Consider the following 20,027-nt stretch of genomic DNA (forward strand, 5'->3'; position numbering starts at 1 on the left):
TCCAGTAATTGTTGCTAGGACAACAAGGGCACAGAAAAAAGAACAGGGTACTGCAGAGCCACCTTGCTGTATGGCAGTATTTCTTAACCTTCCTAATGCCATGACTTGGCACAAATTCCAAATAGTGGGGTTGGGAGGGGGCTGATTTTGTCATTTGGGAGTTGTGGTTGCTGGGATTTACAATCAAAGAGCATTCTAAACTCTACCAATGATGGAATTGAACCAAACTTGGTACCTACAACCAACAGAAAATACTGGAAGGGTTTGGTGGGCCCACCAAGGCCCACCAAACCCTTCCAGTATTTTCTGTTGGTTGTAGGTACCAAGTTTGGTTCAATTCCATCATTGGTAGAGTTTAGAATGCTCTTTCGGCCTAGACAAATGTGCCACAGTTTGGGAGTTGTAGTTCCACTTACATCCAGAGAGCTTTGTGGAGTCAAACAATGATGGATCTGGAGTAAACTTGACATGAATACGTAATATGCCCAAATGTGAACACTGGTGGAGTTTCGGGAAAATAGACCTTGACATTTAGGAGTTGTAGATGCTGGGATGTGTAGTTCACCTACAATCAAAGAGCATTCTGAACCCCACCAATGATAGAATTGGGTCAGACTTCTCACACAGACCCTCCATGACACCCCGCACCAACCTCCAGGTTGAGAAACACTGCCTTATAGGAAGGAGCACATGGAAGATGTCCAGGCGTCACTCAAAAACAAACATTAAGAGGAAGACGAACCATAAATTAAAGGCCAAGGGACTGAACGAAATTGCAACTCATGTCTTGCTTTTTTTCAAAAATTACAAATGCACATTTTAACCCATAATGCTATTTTATGAACCGACAAGTTGTGGGGAAGCATGAAAACAGATCACAGCCTTCATCTGCCGTAGAAGGAAAGAATCAAATTCAGGGTGTCGCCATTTATCCACAATCTGTTCCATCAAAACAGATAACAGAAGTTCATCTCTTTCAAATGTTACATTGGTCATTAAACACATATTTCTCAAGGCACTGCATATCTTCAAAATCCAAAAACTACATATGTAGAGAAGCATCAGAAACTGGGCACTCTGTTGCGTCTATAGATGCTCCCAAGGGGAATCCATCACCTCTTCCCAAACATCCCCATATACACTTGTTTTTCCTTTTCATGGTAGCTGCTCAGCTGGGATTCCGTAAGCTGCAGGTAACGCTTCACGTTGGCATCTTTCATTATGAAAACACAAAGAGAAAGAAAAGAGACAAAGACAAACGAGTATGATTACATATATCTATATGTCAGAAATATTTAAAAAAATATTATTTAAAACTGTAAAATTAAAACAGCAAAACAACAGAGGGAAAACAATGAGGGACATCTAATCACCTCTCAACAAAAAATTCCCCCAGGCACTGCCAGGCCATCAAATGCTAATCAAGGTGGTCAATTGAAACATTCACACATAGCTCCCTGGTCATTCCACAGATATATAGACCCATTTTCCTAGTTCCAACAGACCTCACTACCTCTGAGGATGCTTGCCACAGATGCAGGCGAAACATCAGGAGAGAATGCCTCTAGAACATGGCCATATAGCCCAAAAAAATCTACAACAACCCATTAAAAAAAACCCCTAGATATTGTTAATTACAAAAATGTGAGTTAAATGGATGCAATGACTGCAAAAGCTGCAGTTCAATATAAGCAGGTGTGGCTATAGCATACTAGCCATTAGGCTTGGGCAATCCATGGTTCTAAATGGTTCTAAAGTACTTACAAAACTAAAGTTCTGGTAGTGAAAATTTCAGAACTCTATCAAAACTCTCAAAATTTCATAATAAATGGCAGTTCCTAATTGGTTCTGTCATTAAAATCACCAATAATGAAATAATAATTAAATTTTGAAAGTTTTGTTAGTGTTCTGAAATTTTCACCACCAGAACTTTAGTTTTGTAAGTACTTAGAACCATTTAGAACCATGGATTGCCCAAGCCTACTAGCCATTAGTCTGAGATAAACTTCAGTGGGAGAAAGATCTCAGTCTGTGAGAAGGCCTCACAGTGTGAGGTAGGCCTTAGTTTGTGAGAGAAGCCTCTGTGAGAGTGAAGCTATTTATCTGCATGAGGAAGAAGCCCAGCATGGAAGCAAAGAAGGAAGTATAAAGAACTTTTGTATTATGGAAACCTAATACACATAATAAAAGTGAAAAGATTGATGGATGGATAGATGGAGTATCCACTCACACAGACAGGCTCCTGTCTCCACAAACAACTATAGCTCCCACGACTAGGGAGACACGAAAGGCATCCAGTGACATTGCAAGAGCCCTGCTTATGTCCTCCACAAACACCATATCGCCCACCACCCAAGTGAAGGCTTTCATACGGGGACAATTTCACCCTAGATTTAATATTTCCTCCACCACACATACCCCAGTGTTTCTAACTCCATGGTATAGAACAGGGGTCCTCAAACTTTTTAAACAGAGGGCCAGGTCACAGTCCCTCAAACTGTTGGAGGGCTGGGTTATAATTTGAAAAAAACATGAATGAATTCCTATGCACACTGCACATATCTTATTTGTAGTGCAAAAACACTTAAAAATACAATAATTAAAATAAAGAGCAATTTTAACAACTATATATTTATTAGTAGTATGGGAAGTATGGAGCTGCTTTTGGCTGATGAGATAGGATTGTTGTTGTTGTGTGCTTTCAAGTCATTTCAGATTTAGGTTAACCCTGAGCGAGGGCCGGGTAAATGACCTTGGAGGGCCGTATCTGGTCCTCGGGCCTTAGTTTGAGGACCCCCGGCATAGAATCTGCATGACCCTGTCCACTTCCTCTCCCTTAACCTTTCCTATTATTTTTGTATGGCACACAGCAAACACATGAATTGATCAGCAACTGAACATGCTAGAGAGGTTTGGGGATAATTCACCATGATTTATAGGAGTTGTAGATCCTGGGACGTATAGTCCACCTGCACACTAAGAGCATTCTGAACTCCAACGATGGACCTGGAACTAACCTGCAACACAGAACCCCCATGACCAAGAAAAAATACTGGAGGTCTTTGGAGGGATTTAGAGGAGTTGTAGTTAACCTACGTACATCCAAAGGGCACTATGAACCCAAACAATGTTGAATCTGGGCATGCAAAGCCTCTATGGCATGCATACCTGTGCTGGTACAGCTGTACCAGAAGCCTAAATTTCCTTTCTATGCATGTGTTTGTTTTGGCCATGCATTTTGCAGTTGGGTAGTTCCTTCCAGGCTGCAGCCATAGGGCCAGCCACCTGCCTATCATTGTTAAGTTCTTTAGTTCCGCCCCTTTCCCCAGGGTTCTGGGAGGGAAAAAAAAGTTTTTAGTGCAGTCTTACAGTTCAGAAGCTCAGTTACAGGACGTGAGAGCTTTCCCCACCTGTAGAGAAGCTCCATTTCTTACAAAGCTCGGGGGAAAATAGTCCCAAAGCTTCTGGGGAAGACAGTTCTCAAAGCTCTGGCTGGGGAACTTATAGCCTCACAGCTCTACAAGCCTCTGGGGAAGACAGCCCTAAAGAAAAACTGCTTCTGAAAAAAATAGTTTTACAGATCCAAAGGTCTCCAGCTGGAAAATCTCTAAAGTTTTGGCCAGTAAGGTTTACTTGGGTACCCAAAAAAGCAAATTGGAACCAGGAGTAAGGCCCCACGCCAGCCAGCCTAAAGACAGATTGCCCAGGGAGGGGTCGGAGGGTTTTCCTTGTAAAAGAAAAAAATAGTTCACGAAGCAAGCTGCCTGTCCTTTGTGGGCAGATTAAGAAGAGTTTGTTGAAGATCTAAGCAATAATAAAGACTTTGTTTAGGAAAATCCATAGGGCCTCTCAGCCGAGGCACCCCGGCATCCTGCTGGGCACAAAGAGCACACCCTGTTTAAAAGACATTTGCTATAGGACCAGCGCGTGTCAGCACAATACCCACTATGTCCCAATTTGAATACTGGTGGGTTTGGAGGGGAATTGGCCTGGGCACTTTGGAGTTGCAAGAACTGGGATTAATAGTTCACCTGCAATCAATGAGCACTCCTAACACCAAAGATGGCATTGGATCAAATTTGGCAAACACAGCCCCCATGACCAGCAAAAAATACTGGAGGTATTTTTGGGGGAAATCACCTTGTTTTGGGGGAGGTGTAGTTCACCTACATCCAGAGAGAACTTTGAGTCCCACCCATGGGAGAAAAGCGGGATAAAAATCAATCAATCAATCAGTCAGTCAGTCAGTCAATCAATCATGGGCAAAACAATTGCAGAGAAGTCCAGCATCTCTCTCACCTTTGGGCTGCTTACTCATTGCTGCCAGGAGATACTGCCGTGCCCGGTCATAATCCTGCAAATGGTAGAAAGCCACTCCGGCACGATACAACCCTTTCACATTTTCCGGCTGTTTTTCCAGGACTTTGAGGCTGTACTCTTTCACTCGCTCGTAGTTGACATGTTGCATCTGAAGGAGACAGGCTACAGAGACACAAAAAGCACAAGATCGCTACGTGTTGTCAAAGGTTTTCACTGGGTTGTTGTGAGTTTTCTGGGCCTGTTCCAGAAGCATTCTCTCCTGACATTTTGCCCACATCTATGGCAGGCATCCCCAGAGGTTGTGAGGTCTGTTGGAAACTGGGCAAGTGGGTTTATATACCTGTGGAATAATGTCCAGGGTGGGAGAAATAACTCTTGTCTGTTGGAGGCAAGTGTGAATATTGCAATTGGCCACCTTGATTAGCATTGAATGGCCTTTCAGCATCAAAGCCTGGCTGCTTCCTGTATGGGGGGAATCCTTATTTATATATTTTTTGGAGGTGTTCGCGAGCCCTGATTGTTTCCTGCGTGGAATTCCCAAAAGGGAAATGCTGGATCATTCCAACAACCACCATGTCAGACTACACAGAGAAACCATTGAGATCCACAAGAAGCAGGTGGACAATTTCAACAGAAAGGAAGAAACTATGAAAATGAACAAAATCTGGCTACCAGTATTTAAAAGAGGAATTTCAGACATGAAACAATCAGGGCCAGTTAACACATCCCAACAAAGAATTCCCTCGGACAGGAAGCAGTCAGGCTTTGAAACTGCAAGACTATTCAACACTAATCAAGGTGGCCAATTGCAACATTCACACTTGCCCCCACCAGCCAAGATTTGTTTCCCCCACCCTGGACGTTATTCCACAGATATATAAGTCTCACTTGCCTAGTTTCTGACAGGCCTCACAACCTCTGAGGATGCCTGCCATAGATGTGGGTGAAACGTCAGGAGAGAATGCTTCTGGAACATGGCCACACAGACTGAAAACTCATAGCAACCTACGTCTCACATAATTACTTAGGAACAACTAGAGATTCCACCTAAACTTTAAGGAGAAATTCCTGACAGAACTGTGTGACAGTGGAATATGTGGCTTACTTGGAGTCCAGTGGGGTCTCAATTTCTGGAGGTTTTTAAGCATAGCCATCTGTCGGTGAAGTTGAACATGACTCCCCCCCCCCCAAATAAAAGATAGTAACTTGTAGTTTTGCTAAGGACAAGGACACCAGACTGGATAATAAGGGTTAAGCCTTGGTCAATTTGCCAAGACACTAACAGCAGCAACAAGGACCCTTCCCATGTTAGATAGTATCATTTAATCAAGGTTTTTATGCCCTATTTTAATATATTTATAGCAGAAGGTAACACATTTATTATTGAGAAACCACCTCCCTTTGCACTTATGAGCTCTCTTGAACTTCTATGGGACTTTTTTCCCTTCTGAAGGACTCTTTTGCCCCACATGGAGGACTCTCCCATTATGGACACATTTTCTTCTATGGACCTTCCTATAAATATTATGAACCATGGACACATACTGAGCCATGATCGAGGCACTTATCAATTTCTCTACGGGACTTTGGTGGGAGGGATAAGTGGGTATATTTTCTACACTATGATTTCTATATTTCTCCCTGTATACCTGAGCCTTACTTGACCCTTCTGCCTTATTCCCTTTTATTAAAAAATGTATAAAAATGTAAGAAGCCACTCTCTGTGACCCTGGAAAGAAGGAAATCCTCTGTTGAAAAAAATCTTATCAAAAGACTTATTTGCATGAACTATACAATGGGAAGCCACCCTGGGGCTCGGAGTCGGTCCCCCCAGCGGATGGTGCCCACTTGGCAGTGATGATCATATCTCAACAGGCCAAAAAGGCCTTAAGAAAGCCACAATTTGTCCTGATCTGTTCTCTCAGTTATCTTCCATCCACCAAAACTACAGCCAGGATTACCCCATTGTCTCCATTTTCTCAAGAAAAAACCAGATCCTGACCACCTCGCCAGACATCAACGTTTATTGCCACCCATCAAAGACAATAGGCTGGCTGGCTAGAAGGCCCCCTGAGGACTTGCTGACCACATGGACACCACATATTTCCATAATCTACTCCAGTTCTCATTGTTTCCCTCTCATCCCGCCTCCTTCTCTCCTGATTGGCCAAGAGGCCGAAGTGGCGTGAGCTCACCTATTGGTTAAGCGCTCAGGGGGCGGCCAAGCCTCCTCCCAGCTGTAGAGCGCCAACCAATCAGACAGCTCTGTTTTATGTATATAAAGGCTTTATTTTTTGTTCTCTGGATGCTTGCCTGACGAAATATCGCGGCTTTGTATCCTTTCCAACTGGATCACAATAAACAACTCAGTGGCTTTTCTTTAACTTGGTGAGACCTTTTATTGGGAAAAATCAGGGAAAATATTGGGTGCTTCTACTGTCTCACCAGGGCAACGAACTCTTTAGATTATTCTGATAGCTCTCTGCCTCCTGGTAAAGACACCTAAATTCTTCTTCGATAACAACAACACAAGCAAAGGACTTTGAAACAGTTGAAAACTTACTAATGCTCTGAAGGATCTCTTCAGCAACTAGAAAGATAACCTAAAGCCTAACCCTGCTAAGACACAAGTGTGTGCTTTCCACCTACGCAACCGTGAAGCCAACAGGAAATTGAAAGTTACCTGGGAAGGCCAAGAGCTCGAACACTGTTCCCACCCTAAAAATCTCGATGTCACCTTAGATCAAACACTAACATTTAGGAAACACTGTATGAACATCAAGCACAAAGTAGCTGCAAATAATAACATCCTGTGGAAAATTACTGGCAGCGCATGGGCTGCAGACCCAAAATTAATAAGAACATCAGCCCTGGCCTTGTTTTACTAAACTGCCGAGTATGCCTGCCTTGTTTGGCACAAGTCTGCCCACACAAAACATGTAGAATAATCACAGGATGTCTCAAACCTTCACCTGTTGATAAACTCTATAAGCTAGCTGGCATTACCCCCTCCCCCCCCCCCCAAATATGTGATGGGAAGTTGCTGCTAACTGTGGGAGAAATAATAATAATAATAAATAATAAACTTTATTTGTACCCCGCCACCATCTCCCCAATGGGGACTCGGAGCGGCTTACATGGGGCCAGGCCCGAACAACAATTACAATAAAGAAAACCAAAACACAACTGAAACCGCAAACAATAAACAACATAATAATTACATAAAACATATGAATACATAACAATATAAGAATTACAATAGACACAGGCACAGAGACAATGATTAAAAAACATACTAATTAAAACTCATTAAAAACTCAGACAAAATAAAAGAGAGAAGCAGATAATATGCAGAGTAGTACTCATTATGGCAGGGGTTCTGGAGTCAAGCTTTCCCACAAGGGGGGGGGGGGAGACGTCTACTCCAATGACAGAACTTTAAGCTAAATAGTCATGTGAAATTGTATACCTACTCATCAAAGGCACAGTGGAAGAGCCAGGTTTTAAGGTTCTTCTTAAAAACTTCTAGAGAAGGGGCTTTCCTAATTTCTCCAGGCAGTGAGTTCCAGAGTTGGAAAAGGCTCTCTACCTTGTACTTACCAGGCGAGCTTGTGACACTGGCAGTGGCGAGAACAGGGGCCTCCCCAGAGGATCGGAGGGCCCAAGATGGTTCATGGCGGGAGATACGGTCACGAAGGTAGGTGGGTCCCAAACCGTTTAGGACTTTGTAGGTGATGACCTGCACCTTGAATTGGGACCAGAAAATAAACGGCGGCCAGTGGAGCTCCTTAAACGGGGGGGGGGGGGGGGGTTTGACCACTCCCTATAAGTCGCCCCAGTTATTAATCTGGCTGCCGAATGTTGGACAAGTTGTAATTTCCGGGCCATCTTCAAGGGTAGCCCCACATAGAGTGCATTACAGTAATCCAGTCTAGAGGTAACTAAGGCATGGACCACCATGGTCAAGTCAGACTTCACGAGGTAAGGTCGCAGTTGGCGCATGAATTTTAATTGAACACTGTGAAAGCCACCCACTGCATGGCTACCAGCCTCCTCCCAGTAGACTCAAATCAAGGAACAGCTTCATGAGAAGAACAATTCCTCTTAACATTCCTCCAGCAATAGCAAGGGTATTCCTCTGGGCAGGTAAACCAGGAAATCCCAACTGGATGGCCCTGAACAAAGGTCTGCCTCCAGGGGCAAACCAAGAATGGACAACTTAGAAGTCCCTGAACAGACTCAGAAATGGAGTGGGTAGATCAAAAGCCAGGTTTTGTTCATTTTCATGGTTTTTTCCTTTCTGTTGAAATTGTCCACATGCTTGTGAATTTCAATGGCTACCCATATTAAAAAAAAAAACCTCTAAAATCCTAACAGTAAATAAAGAACAACACTCAAAAACAAGGGAATTCCAGACAAGAAACCATCAGGGCTAGCTAATTACCTCCCAACAAAGGATTCCCCAAGGCGGTAAGGAGATAATGCATCTGGAACATGGCCATACAGCTCAGAAAACACACAACAACCCAGTGATTCCGGCCATGAAAGCCTTCGACAATACACTTAGCCATTGTAGGACTATTATGATGTACGAAATAAGCTTGTGGTCTGAACCCAAGCGCAAATTAAATCGTGGCAATGCTCCCCACAAACATACCAGCCAAATTGTTATAGCAGTCACTTTGGATGCTAAAGAGGAGGATCTCCTGTGCAGAAGTCATGGATGCTCTCTCTGCGCCAAAGGCCTGCAAAGGAGAAGGGATACTGGGATCCAGCCCTTTCACCTGCAGCAAAGCCCAGTGGTAGCGGCTCACAGCATCTCGGAAACGCCCTTCTTTGTAATAGCGGTTGCCTTCCTCCTTGAACGCTCGGGCCTGTTGTAGCTGCACCTCCATGTATGCTTCTGGGGAAGCCTGGAAGGGAAGTAAATAAACCAAATAAGACTTTGTTTGGAAGTTGGAAGAGAATACACACACACACACATATATATAGACACACACATACATGTATGCTATATATGTGTGTGTGTCGGGACACAGACGCCTTAAAGGGCCAGACTCAGGGTTGGTTCCAAAATAGAGTTTATTAATCAAAGGAAAAGGACTCAGAGACACTCAACTCAGTGCCTCTGGCCAAAACTCAAAAGAGAAAACTAGTCCTGGTTCAAAACGGTAACAAAAGCAATAATCCAGATTATCTGGAGAAAAGAACCGGATTAAAACAAAGCACTCTGAAAGTCATACAAAATAGCACAGCAAGTAAATAGTTAACAAACAAATGAGCCACAAAGAGGAAAGTATGGTCAAACGAAGTCCGAGGTCGTAGAAAGCCGAATCCAAAGTAGCATAGTTCCAAAGTCCACGTAGGCAGCGTCGTAGTCAAACTGGTCCGAAGTCAAGGAAGGGGGGAATCCGCACTCACGAGAATCCAAGCCGAGTCGAAGCACACACGAACAGAAGTGGAAACCTGTAGATCCAGGACCCAATGCCGACATGAAACAGGTAGCGACAAGTACCCATTGCACGAACGTAAAACAACACCTTACCTTCTGCAAAGATTCCCCATTCCAGAGCCTACTTTTATCTTACACATCATCATCAGAAGATGAGCAGACCTTCGCCCCATCGTTATACCTTACAGTTGTTCTTGATTCCACAAGTGAATCCCTACTCCCATCTCTCCAACTTCTCCATCTTCTGTCAATACTTAGATCCCCCCAAGACTCAAATGTATTCCCTGATTGCCAGTCCTACAAATGTATCACTAGACATCGGCTCCGCACATACAGTTTGTACCTCTTTTACCTTAGTCCAGTCCAATGTCTCATTCCCATCTTCATCACTCCCTGACCCATCACTCCCAGAGAAACCCACAAATGATTCTTTATCTGTGGGAGCGGTAAGTATATCCCAGATCCTCTTCTTCTGTCGCTCCTCATCCGATTCCTGCTCCCAAGTAACCCTCTTTGTTCCCCTATTCCCATCCATTGCATCTCCTTCCTCTCCCTCACTTATTGACACTTCATCCCCCAAGAACCCTTCGAATGAGTCTTCATCGGTAGGTGCCTTGTTGTTCCTCATCTGACTCCTGCTCCCGAGTACCCCTTTTCCCCCTTCTGGCACTCATACTACTGCTTACAACATTACTTACAGGCTCTACTATAACAGTGTGTGTGAAATATGTTATTTCATTCCTGCCTCCCCCCACGGCTCTAATATTAACTCGATGATGATGATGATGATTATTATTATTATTACACTGTGCATGATGCCAAAAACACCATCCAGTCATTCTTAGACTGCTTTGATTGTGCTTATTTTATGTATATCCTGCTTATACTGACAACTCTAACATTATTGGCAGAGCCTCTTCGAGGAGAAGATGGGGCAATGCTGACAGGGGGTAGGGAAAAGGCCAAACTACTTAATGCCTTCTTTGCCTCAGTCTTCTCACAAAAAGAAAGTCATCTTCAACCTCAACAAGATGGAGTGGATGAGGGATTCGAGGACATCCAATTGGGAAACAAGTTGTCCAGGAATACCTGGCCGCTCTAAATGAGTTCAAGTCCCGAGGGCCAGATCAACTACACCCAAGAGTACTGAAGGAACTAGCGGAAGTCATTTCAGAACCATTGGCAATCATCTTTGAGAGTTCTTGGAGAACGGGAGAAGTTCCAGCAGATTGGAGGAGGGCCAATGTGGTCCCAATCTTCAAGAAGGGAAAAAAGGATGACCCAAACAATAACCGTCCGGTCAGCCTCATGTCGATACCAGGCAAGATTCTGGAAAAGATTATTAAGGAAGTGGTCTGCAAACACTTAGAAACAAATGCAGTCATCGCTAATAGTCAACATGGATTTATCAAAAACAAGTCATGCCCGACTCATCTGATCTCTTTTTTCGATAGAGTTACAAGCTGGATAGATGCGGGGAATGTAGTGGATGGAGCGTACCTGGATTTCAGTAAAGCCTTCGACAAGGTCCCCCATGACCTTCTGGCAAGGAAACTAGTCCAATGTGGGCTAGGCAAAATTACGGTGAGGTGGATCTGTAACTGGTTAAATGGACGAACCCAGAGGGTGCTCACCAATGCTTCCTCTTCATCCTGGAAAGAAGTGACGAGCGGAGTGCCATCAGCAGGGTTCCGTCCTGGGCCCGGTCCTGTTCAACATCTTTATCAATGACTTAGATGAAGGGCTAGAAGGCATGATCATCAAGTTTGCAGACAACACCAAATTGGGAGGGATAGCCAATAGTCCAGAGGACAGGAGCAGGATTCAAAACGATCTTGACAGATTAGAGAGATGGGCCAAAATTAATAAAATGAAGTTCAACAGTGACAAATGCAAGATACTCCACTTAGGCAGGAAAAACGAAATGCAAAGATACAGAATGGGGGACAATGCCTGGCTTGAGAGCAGTACGTGTGAAAGAGATCTTGGGGTCCTCGTGGACAACAAGTTAAACATGAGCCAACAATGTGATGTGGTGGCAAAAAAAGCCAATGGGATTTTGGTCTGCATCAATAGAAACATAGTGTCTAGATCTAGGGAAGTAATGCTATATTGATGCTTAATTGCTTATTATGCTACTGTTTTAATTGTCCCTTAATTGTTTTTATGATGTTTAGCATTGAATTTTTGCTGTTGTTAACTGCTTTGAGTCACCTAAGGGCCGAGAAAAGCGGTATATAAATGAATTAAATAAATAATAAAACCCCTCTATTCCGCTTTGGTTAGACCACACCTGGAATATTGTGTTAAATTCTGGGCACCACAATTCAATAGAGATATTGACAAGCTGGAATGTGTCCAGAGGAGAGCGACTAAAATGATCAAGGGTCTGGAGAACAAGCCCTATGAGGAGCAGTTTAAGGAGCTGGGCATGTTTAACCTGAAGAAGAGAAGGCTGAGAGGAGATATGATAGCCATGTATAAATATGTGAGAGGAAGCCACAGGGAGGAGGGAGCAAGCTTGTTTTCTGCTTCCCTGGAGACTAGGACGCAATGGAAGAATGGCTTCAAACTTCAAGAGAGGAGATTCCATCTGAACATGAGGAAGAACTTCCTGACTGTGAGAGCTGTTCAGCAGTGGAACTCTCTTCTTTGGAGGCTTCTTCTTTGGAAGCTTTTAAATAGAGGCTGGATGGGGTGATTTGAATGTTCCTGCTTCTTGGCAGGGGGTTGGACTGGATGGTCCATGAGGTCTCTTCCAACTCTTTGATACTATGATTCTAGTAGTTATATTATTGGCTTCCTGGCTCCCTGCCTTGGCTCTAATATTGACTCTAAATATTATCATTTTAGGTATTACCTGCTTATCCACACAGCTCTAATATTATTGGCAATAATAATAATAATGAAGCTAACACTGATATTAATAATGTTATTTGATTCCTGGCTTCCCCCATGGCTCTAATATTAACTCCAATTCTTATTATTATTTTATGTATTACCTGGTTATCCTCACGGCTCTAATACTATTGGCAATAATAATTATAATAATTATTATTATGTTATTTCATTCCTGCCTCTCCACATGAAAAGTTATAATTATATGGGTCTACCCTGACCATACAACAGCTCAAACTGCATTCTATGGATCTTCTACAATTACTATATAATATTTCAAACTGCATTCGATGGATCTACTCTACACTGACCATATTATAGTTCAAGCTGCATTCTGTCAGTCCACACTGAACATATAACAGTTCAAACTGCATTCCATGGGTTACACTGAGCATATACCATAATAGTTCAAACAACATTCTATGGGTCTTCGCTGACCATATAATAATTCACACTGTATAATATGAGTCTTTGTTGACCATATAACAGTTCAAGCTGCATTATATGAGTCTTTGTTCACCATATAATAATTCTAACCGCATGATATGAGTCTTTGTTGACTGTACATCAGTTCAAACTGATTCTATGAGTCTTCTGGACCATATAATAGTTCTAACTGTATTATATATGTCTTCATTGACCAAGCTACATTATATGAGTCTTGTTGACTATATAATAATTCCAACTGCATTCTATGAGTCTATACTGACCATATAATAGTCAAACTGCATATGAGTCTTTGTTGGCTACATAATAGTTAAAACTGCATGATATGAGTCTTCGTTGACCATATGATACTTCAAACTGCATGATATGGCAGTGTAGATCCAAAGCTGTGCAATCCTCAGTGCGGATGTACTTATCCTGGAGCAAGTCCACTGCAAGTATTAAACCTTTCCACTAGGAGGGAATGCAACAGAAAGTATGGTTTGCTATGAGAAAAAAATAAGAATACTGTATATACTCGAGTATATGATTGCAACCTGGGGAAAGCTCCCCAATTGCAAAATGCAAGGTCCAAATACTGTATATACTCGAGTATAAGCCTAGTTTTTCAGCCCCTTTTTTAGGTTGAAAAATCTCCCCTTGGCTTATACTCGAGTCAAAGTTATTTATTATTTTACTCTGTTATTAGTATTATTTTATTACATTTATTATTTTACTTTATTATCAGTATTATTACATTTACATTATTTCACTCTATTATTATTTTATTACATTATTTTTTCTCTATTATTATTACATTTATTATTTTACTCTATTATTGGTATTATTACATTTACATTATTTTACTCTGTTATTATTATTATTACATTTATTATTTTACTTTATTATCAGTATTATTACATTTACATTATTTCACTCTATTATTATTTTATTACATTAATTTTTCTCTATTATTATTACATTTACATTATTTTACTCTGTTATTATTATTATTACATGTATTATATTACTTCATTATTGTTATTATTACATTTATTATTTTACTCTATATTATTGGAAGGATACGTAGCACATTTTCGCTGAAACAGGTTAGAATAATTTTTAATCAAAGTTGGTCAGGATTATTTTAAATTACAGTTTTATGTAAACAGTGAAAAACATTTAACCTACTGTTTCCTCAATTAGTGTAATTTTATTGGTATCTATTTTTATTTTGAAAGTTACCCGTCCGTAGCTGCTGCATTTCCCACCCTTGGCTTATACTCAGGTCAATAAGTTTTCCCAGTTTTTTGTTGCACAATCAGATACCTCGGCTTATATTTGGGTCGGTTTATGCTCAAGTATATACGGTAATTAAGATACAGTAATTTAAATCCATCCCAAAGTGGGAACAATTTAGTGGCTATGGGGAATTAAATGTTAATGCTGTCTTACCTTTACAATTACCTTTCTTGAACATGGATCCATCCATCCATGTTCAACATCTACACAAATGCCAGAAGGGACAGAGAGTTTCATCTATGCTGATGATCGTGTCATCACCGCTCAAGCAGGGAGCTTTGAGATGGTTGAACAGAAGCTCTCCGAAGCTCTAGGCGCTCTTACTGCCCATTACAGGGAAAACCAGCTGATCCCCAACCCATCTAAAACACAGACATGTGCCTTTCACCTTAAGAACAGACAAGCATCCCGAGCTCTGAGCATCACCTGGGAAGGAATCCCACTGGAGCATTGCAGCGCACCCAAATACCTGGGAGTCACTCTGGACCGTGCTCTTACCTACAAGAAGCACTGCCTGAACATCAAGCAAAAAGTGGGTGCTAGAAACAGTATCATATGAAAGCTGACTGGCACAACCTGGGGATCACAACCAGCCCTGAACCAGTGAAGACATCAGCCCTTGTGCTATGCTACTCTGTTGCTGAGTATGCATGCCCAGTGTGGAACACATCTCACCACACTAAAACAGTGGATGTGGCTCTTAATGAGACATGGGGTGTCTGCGCCCTACACCACTGGAGAAATTACACTGTTTAGCCGGTATTTCACCACCTGACATCCAAGGCAGTGATATCTCCAATTCATCCCTTGTTTGGGTATCAGCCAGCATGTCAACGACTTAAATCAAGAAATAGTTTTTTAAGATCTACAGAGACACTCGCTGGAACACCTCAGGAAGCGAGAGTCCAAAAGTGGCAGGCTCAAATCCAGAACCTCAACCAATGGCTGATACCAAATGAGAGACTCCCCCCTGGGCACACAGAAAACTGGGCGACTTGGAAGGCGCTGAACAGACTGCGCTCTGGCACCACGAGATGCAGAGCCAACCTTAAGAAATGGGGCTACAAAGTGAAATCCATGACATGCGAGACTGGAGAAGAGCAAACCACTGACCACCTGCTGCAATGCACCCTGAGCCCTGCCACATGCACAATGGAGGACCTTCTTGCGGCAACACCAGAGGTACTCCAAGTGGCCAGATACTGGTCAAAGGACATTTAATCAACTACCAAGCTTGCAAACTTTGTGTTTTGTCTGTTTGTTTGTTTTGTTAAAAATGTAATACAAATGTCTGGTTGCTGCTGACACGATAAATAAATAAAATTTGCCTTTCTCCTTTGTGAAAAGCAAACATTGTGTCAGCAGAAACTTAAGGCCAAACGGCATTTAAGTTTATGTGCATTGTGTATAAGATCATTCAGGGGGAGGCTCTTACCTTCTTCAGGAGGCTGCTCTGGAGCTCAGCTGCATTTAGGGAAGGAAGGCAGGCTGTCCTGGAAACAAGGGGCTGGACCATAGATTCCAGTTTCCGGCAGGCAACCCATAGACCTTTCCTTTTGTATGAGCTGGTCTGTGTGGCATGAAGGCACATGCGCATGGCTTCAAGGGCTCGTAGCAAACCCATGCATTTCATATCGTTTTCTATGGCAAAGAAAACCAAGAGTTGTTTTGTGACTCCCTTCCATTTTACCCAGCATAGAGGGAAAGTGAGTTTGCTGACTTAGTGAGGTTTATCTATGGACCAAGAGCTCCGCCCGATGGGAAACTGGTTAACTGCACATGGCTTCACTTGTTTAAGCACAATAGTAAAGCATGTATTGGGTGTCCCAAAAGTCACCTTATATATATGGTGACTTTTACACACACAAACTTGAATATTATATTATAGAATCCTACATTTGGATTTCCATCCAGTTCAACCCCTATTTGTCAGACAGTAGGACACATTCAAAGCCCTCCTGACAGATGGCCACGCAGCCTCGGAATCATAGAATACTAGTGTTGGAAGAGACCCCAAGGACCACCCAGTTCAACCCTGTATCATGCAGGAAAAGCACATTCAAAGCCTTCCTGACAGATGGCCATCCAGCCTTGGAATCATAGAATCCTAGTGTTGGAAGAGACCCCAAGGGCCATCCAGTTCAACCCTATGCAGAAAAAGCACATTCAAAGCCCTCCTGACAGATGGCCATCCGGCCTCGGAATCAGAATCCTAGTGTTGGAAGAGACCCCAAGTGAAGTTGAACATGACCCCGCCCCCATTAGAGATAGTAACTTATAGTTTTGCTAAGGGCAAGGACACCAGACTGGATAATAAGGGTTAAGCCTTAGTCAGTTTGGTGTGTATCATTTAATCAAGGCTTTATGCCCTATTTTCATATGTTTATAGCAGAAGGTAACCAATCTATTACTGAAAATCATGCCACAAAAGTATTTGACGTTTCCATCTGAGACACACCTGGGCTCCTGATGGTCCCCCATCTCACAAACAAGGGACTCTCTTTCCCCCTCATTGATATATTTCCCTTTATGGAGCTTCCTATGAATAATATGAACTATGGACACTGGGGGAGGATAGTTGGATTTAATCTCTGTATTATGATTTCTATATTTTTATATTTTCTCCTGTATTTCTATATTTCCCTTCATGAATCTGACCTTGCCCCTATCCTTGAGGAAAATGTATAAGGAAGCTGCCCTGCCTCTGGAAACAGCAATTAGTGATTGTGAAGACCCTTATCTTAGAACCTTACTTGCATGGAAAATACAAAGAATTATCTTTCCTGACTTCGGAGTCGGGCCATCAAGACGAAGTTCGCTTGGCAGACTTTTTAATCATATAACAATGGGGGGGGGGGGGGGGATGACCTTCGGAAAGCCCTTTTTCCCCCAACCAGTTTTTCTTTCAAACCTTTCCACTGAAGACATTCACCAGTCACCCCCTTTGTGACTGGTGAATGTCTGATCGCAAGATGAAAACTCGGATTAAGTAATCAATGCTTATCTCAGACCAATCTCAAGACAATAAGTTTGGCTTTTCTGGCAGGCCGATTCTGGACTCGTTAAGCCTCCTGGACATTAAAGCCATAATCCATTCAAGAATGCAGTATATTCCTTCGTCCCGACCCCCTCTCTTCTGATTCGCTGGAGCGCAGAGGCGGCAGGAGCCTCCTGATTGGCTCTGGCGCACCACGGAAGCCCTGTGATTGGCCCTGACGCATGGGGGATGGCCAAGCCTCCTCCCAGCTGTTTGCGCATCAGCCAAACCCCTTCGAGCTGGGCGAGAGGGGGGAGCGGGAGATTTGAACCACACAACTCTGTATTTTCTATAAAAATGGCATTTATTTGTGTAACTTCATGCTTAGCTTGGCGAATGATTGCTGCTTTGCATCCTTTTCAGCTGAATCGCTAAAATGGAGCCCCCGGTGGTGCAGTGGGTTAAACCCCTGTGCCTGCAGGACTGAAGACCGACAGGTCACAAGTTCGAATCCGGGGAGAGGCGGATGAGCTCCCTCTATTAGCTCCAGCTCCTCATGCGGGGACATGAGAGAAGCCTCCCACAAGGATGATAAAACATCAAAAAATCATCCAGGGGTCCCCTGGGCAACGTCCTTGCAGACGGCCAATTCTCTCACAACAGGAGCGGTTGCTCCTGACACGACAAAAAAAAAGAAAGAGCTGAATCACTAATAAACCTCAGTGGCACTTTCTTCAACTTTGGTGAGATTCTTTTTGGGAACTTAGGGAAAATCAATTGCTTAACATTAGGCTTCTCTTTGCTCACCAATGGTGGGGCCGCAGGGTCTCTCCTCCTGGGGTAGACCCTTCTAAAGTTCCTATCGACTTCACAAGGGCCATCCAGTTCAACCCTGTTTCATGCAGAAAAAGCGCATTTGAAGCCTTCCTCACAGATGGCCATCCAGCCTCGGAATCATAGAATCCTAGTGTTGGAAGAAACCATCCAGTTCAACTCGGATGGTCCAAAATGCAGTGGCCAGGCTGCTAGCGGGATCATCTATGAGATCCCATATTACACTTATTCTGCAACAACTGCATTGGCTACCAATAGAACATCGGATCTATTACAAGATTCTGATCCTGACATTTAGAGCTCAAAATGGCCAAGGACCTTTATATCTCAGGGACCGCCTCATTCCTTTTCCCCATCAGTGGTCACCTCGATCCACCCAGGAAAATCTCCTCTACATACCGGGCCCTAGGGAGGGACACCTGGAAGGCGTAGAGCTTTTTCGACCTATGCTCCAATTCTGTGGAACTCATTGCCTCCATACATGAGAGCAATGTCGGAGTTGCGACCTTTAGTAAAGGCGCTCAAGACTTGACTGTTCGGTTGTGCATTTAAGTAATCAGATCTAATATGCCAAATAGTCACTGTTGAATGTTTTTATGTTGAATGTTTTCATATTGTGTAAATGCTATTTTAGACTGTAAGTCGCTCGGAGCACCTTGGTGGAGAGCGACTAAGAAATAAAGTGAAGTGAAGTGAAGTGAACTCTGTTCCATGCAAGAAAAAGCACATTCAAAGCCCTCTTGACAGATAGCCATCCAGCCTCGGAATTATATAATCCTAGTGTTGGAAGATGACTAGGACATCTAGACATGGCAGTTTTCCTTCATTTCTTTTTCCATGGTGAATTGGATGTTTGGGTGTAAATTGGCCTTTATAGGCCAATGGATACTCCCCCAGAGACATCAGAAGAGCTGCAAGACCAAAAACAAGCCGCAAGAGAAAGAGGGCACCTGATGAACGAGGCTAGACAGGGGAGCTCCAGACAAGAAACAATCAGGGCCAGCTAATCACCTCCCAACAAAGGATTCCCCCAGGCAGTAAGAAGCCAGACTTTGAAAACTGCTAGGCCTTCAAATGCTAATCAAGCTGGCCAATTGCAACATTCTTTCTCCCACCCTGGACATTATTCCACAGATATATAAACTCCACTTGCCTAGTTTCCAACAGACCTCACAACCTCTGAGGATGCCTGGCATAGATGTGGGCGAATTTATTTATAAGCTGTATTAAGATGTCTATATTTTTGTCTTCTTGTTTAAATATTATATACTTTCCCGATTTAGATATAGTTTAAAAAAAAAAAAAAGCTTAATTGTCTATTCTGTTTCAATGAGAAGCCTGGGGGCCATGGCTCATTTTGAACCACAGCCGTTCAATGAGTCCTTCATTCCGATTGGTTCGCTTCAACCAATCAGATCTCTTGTAACAACTGCCCTAAGCGTCTTAGCTGCCCGCCAAAAGACAACAACGGCGCACGTAAACGCAGCTTTCCAGAAAGCGCAACACGCATGCGTACAAACAAAGAGCTAAGCGTCGAGGGGAATAGGGGCCAACAAGGGAGGCGACAGCGCATGCGTCGTGGTGGACTCTGAAAATCGCGCGCGCGTGATGGTACAGCGTTTTAAGCTTGGGGTTGGTGAAGGAGGAAAGCGTTGACGCGCCTGCGCAATAGAGCCCGGAGGAGGGTTTCGGGTGTGGGAGAAAGCAGGCCACGCATGCGCAAAGGCGCAGTGGGAGAATAGGCGAGAGAGGGCAACGCAGCGCAAGAAGCGGAAGCCGCGCAGGCGCAGTGCCGCGGGAAGAGCCGCGCAGGCGCAT

General features: G+C 43.2%; 1 protein-coding gene across 1 annotated transcript; it reads right to left on the bottom strand.

The window, feature by feature from the left end:
* Positions 1 to 817: 817 nt before the first annotated feature.
* On the bottom strand, positions 818 to 16,124 carry TTC9C (tetratricopeptide repeat domain 9C). Its single transcript, XM_060758268.2, has 4 exons — positions 15,834 to 16,124; positions 8,978 to 9,233; positions 4,300 to 4,482; positions 818 to 1,213 (listed from the first exon to the last, which is right to left on the bottom strand). Exons 1-4 carry the CDS (start codon positions 16,029 to 16,031, stop codon positions 1,113 to 1,115), a joined length of 738 nt encoding a protein of 245 aa, XP_060614251.2. The 5' UTR covers positions 16,032 to 16,124; the 3' UTR covers positions 818 to 1,112.
* Between the last annotated feature and the right edge of the window lie 3,903 nt (positions 16,125 to 20,027).

The sequence above is a fragment of the Anolis sagrei genome, chromosome 12, assembly GCF_037176765.1.
Source record: "Anolis sagrei isolate rAnoSag1 chromosome 12, rAnoSag1.mat, whole genome shotgun sequence".
Taxonomy (NCBI): domain Eukaryota; kingdom Metazoa; phylum Chordata; class Lepidosauria; order Squamata; family Dactyloidae; genus Anolis; species Anolis sagrei.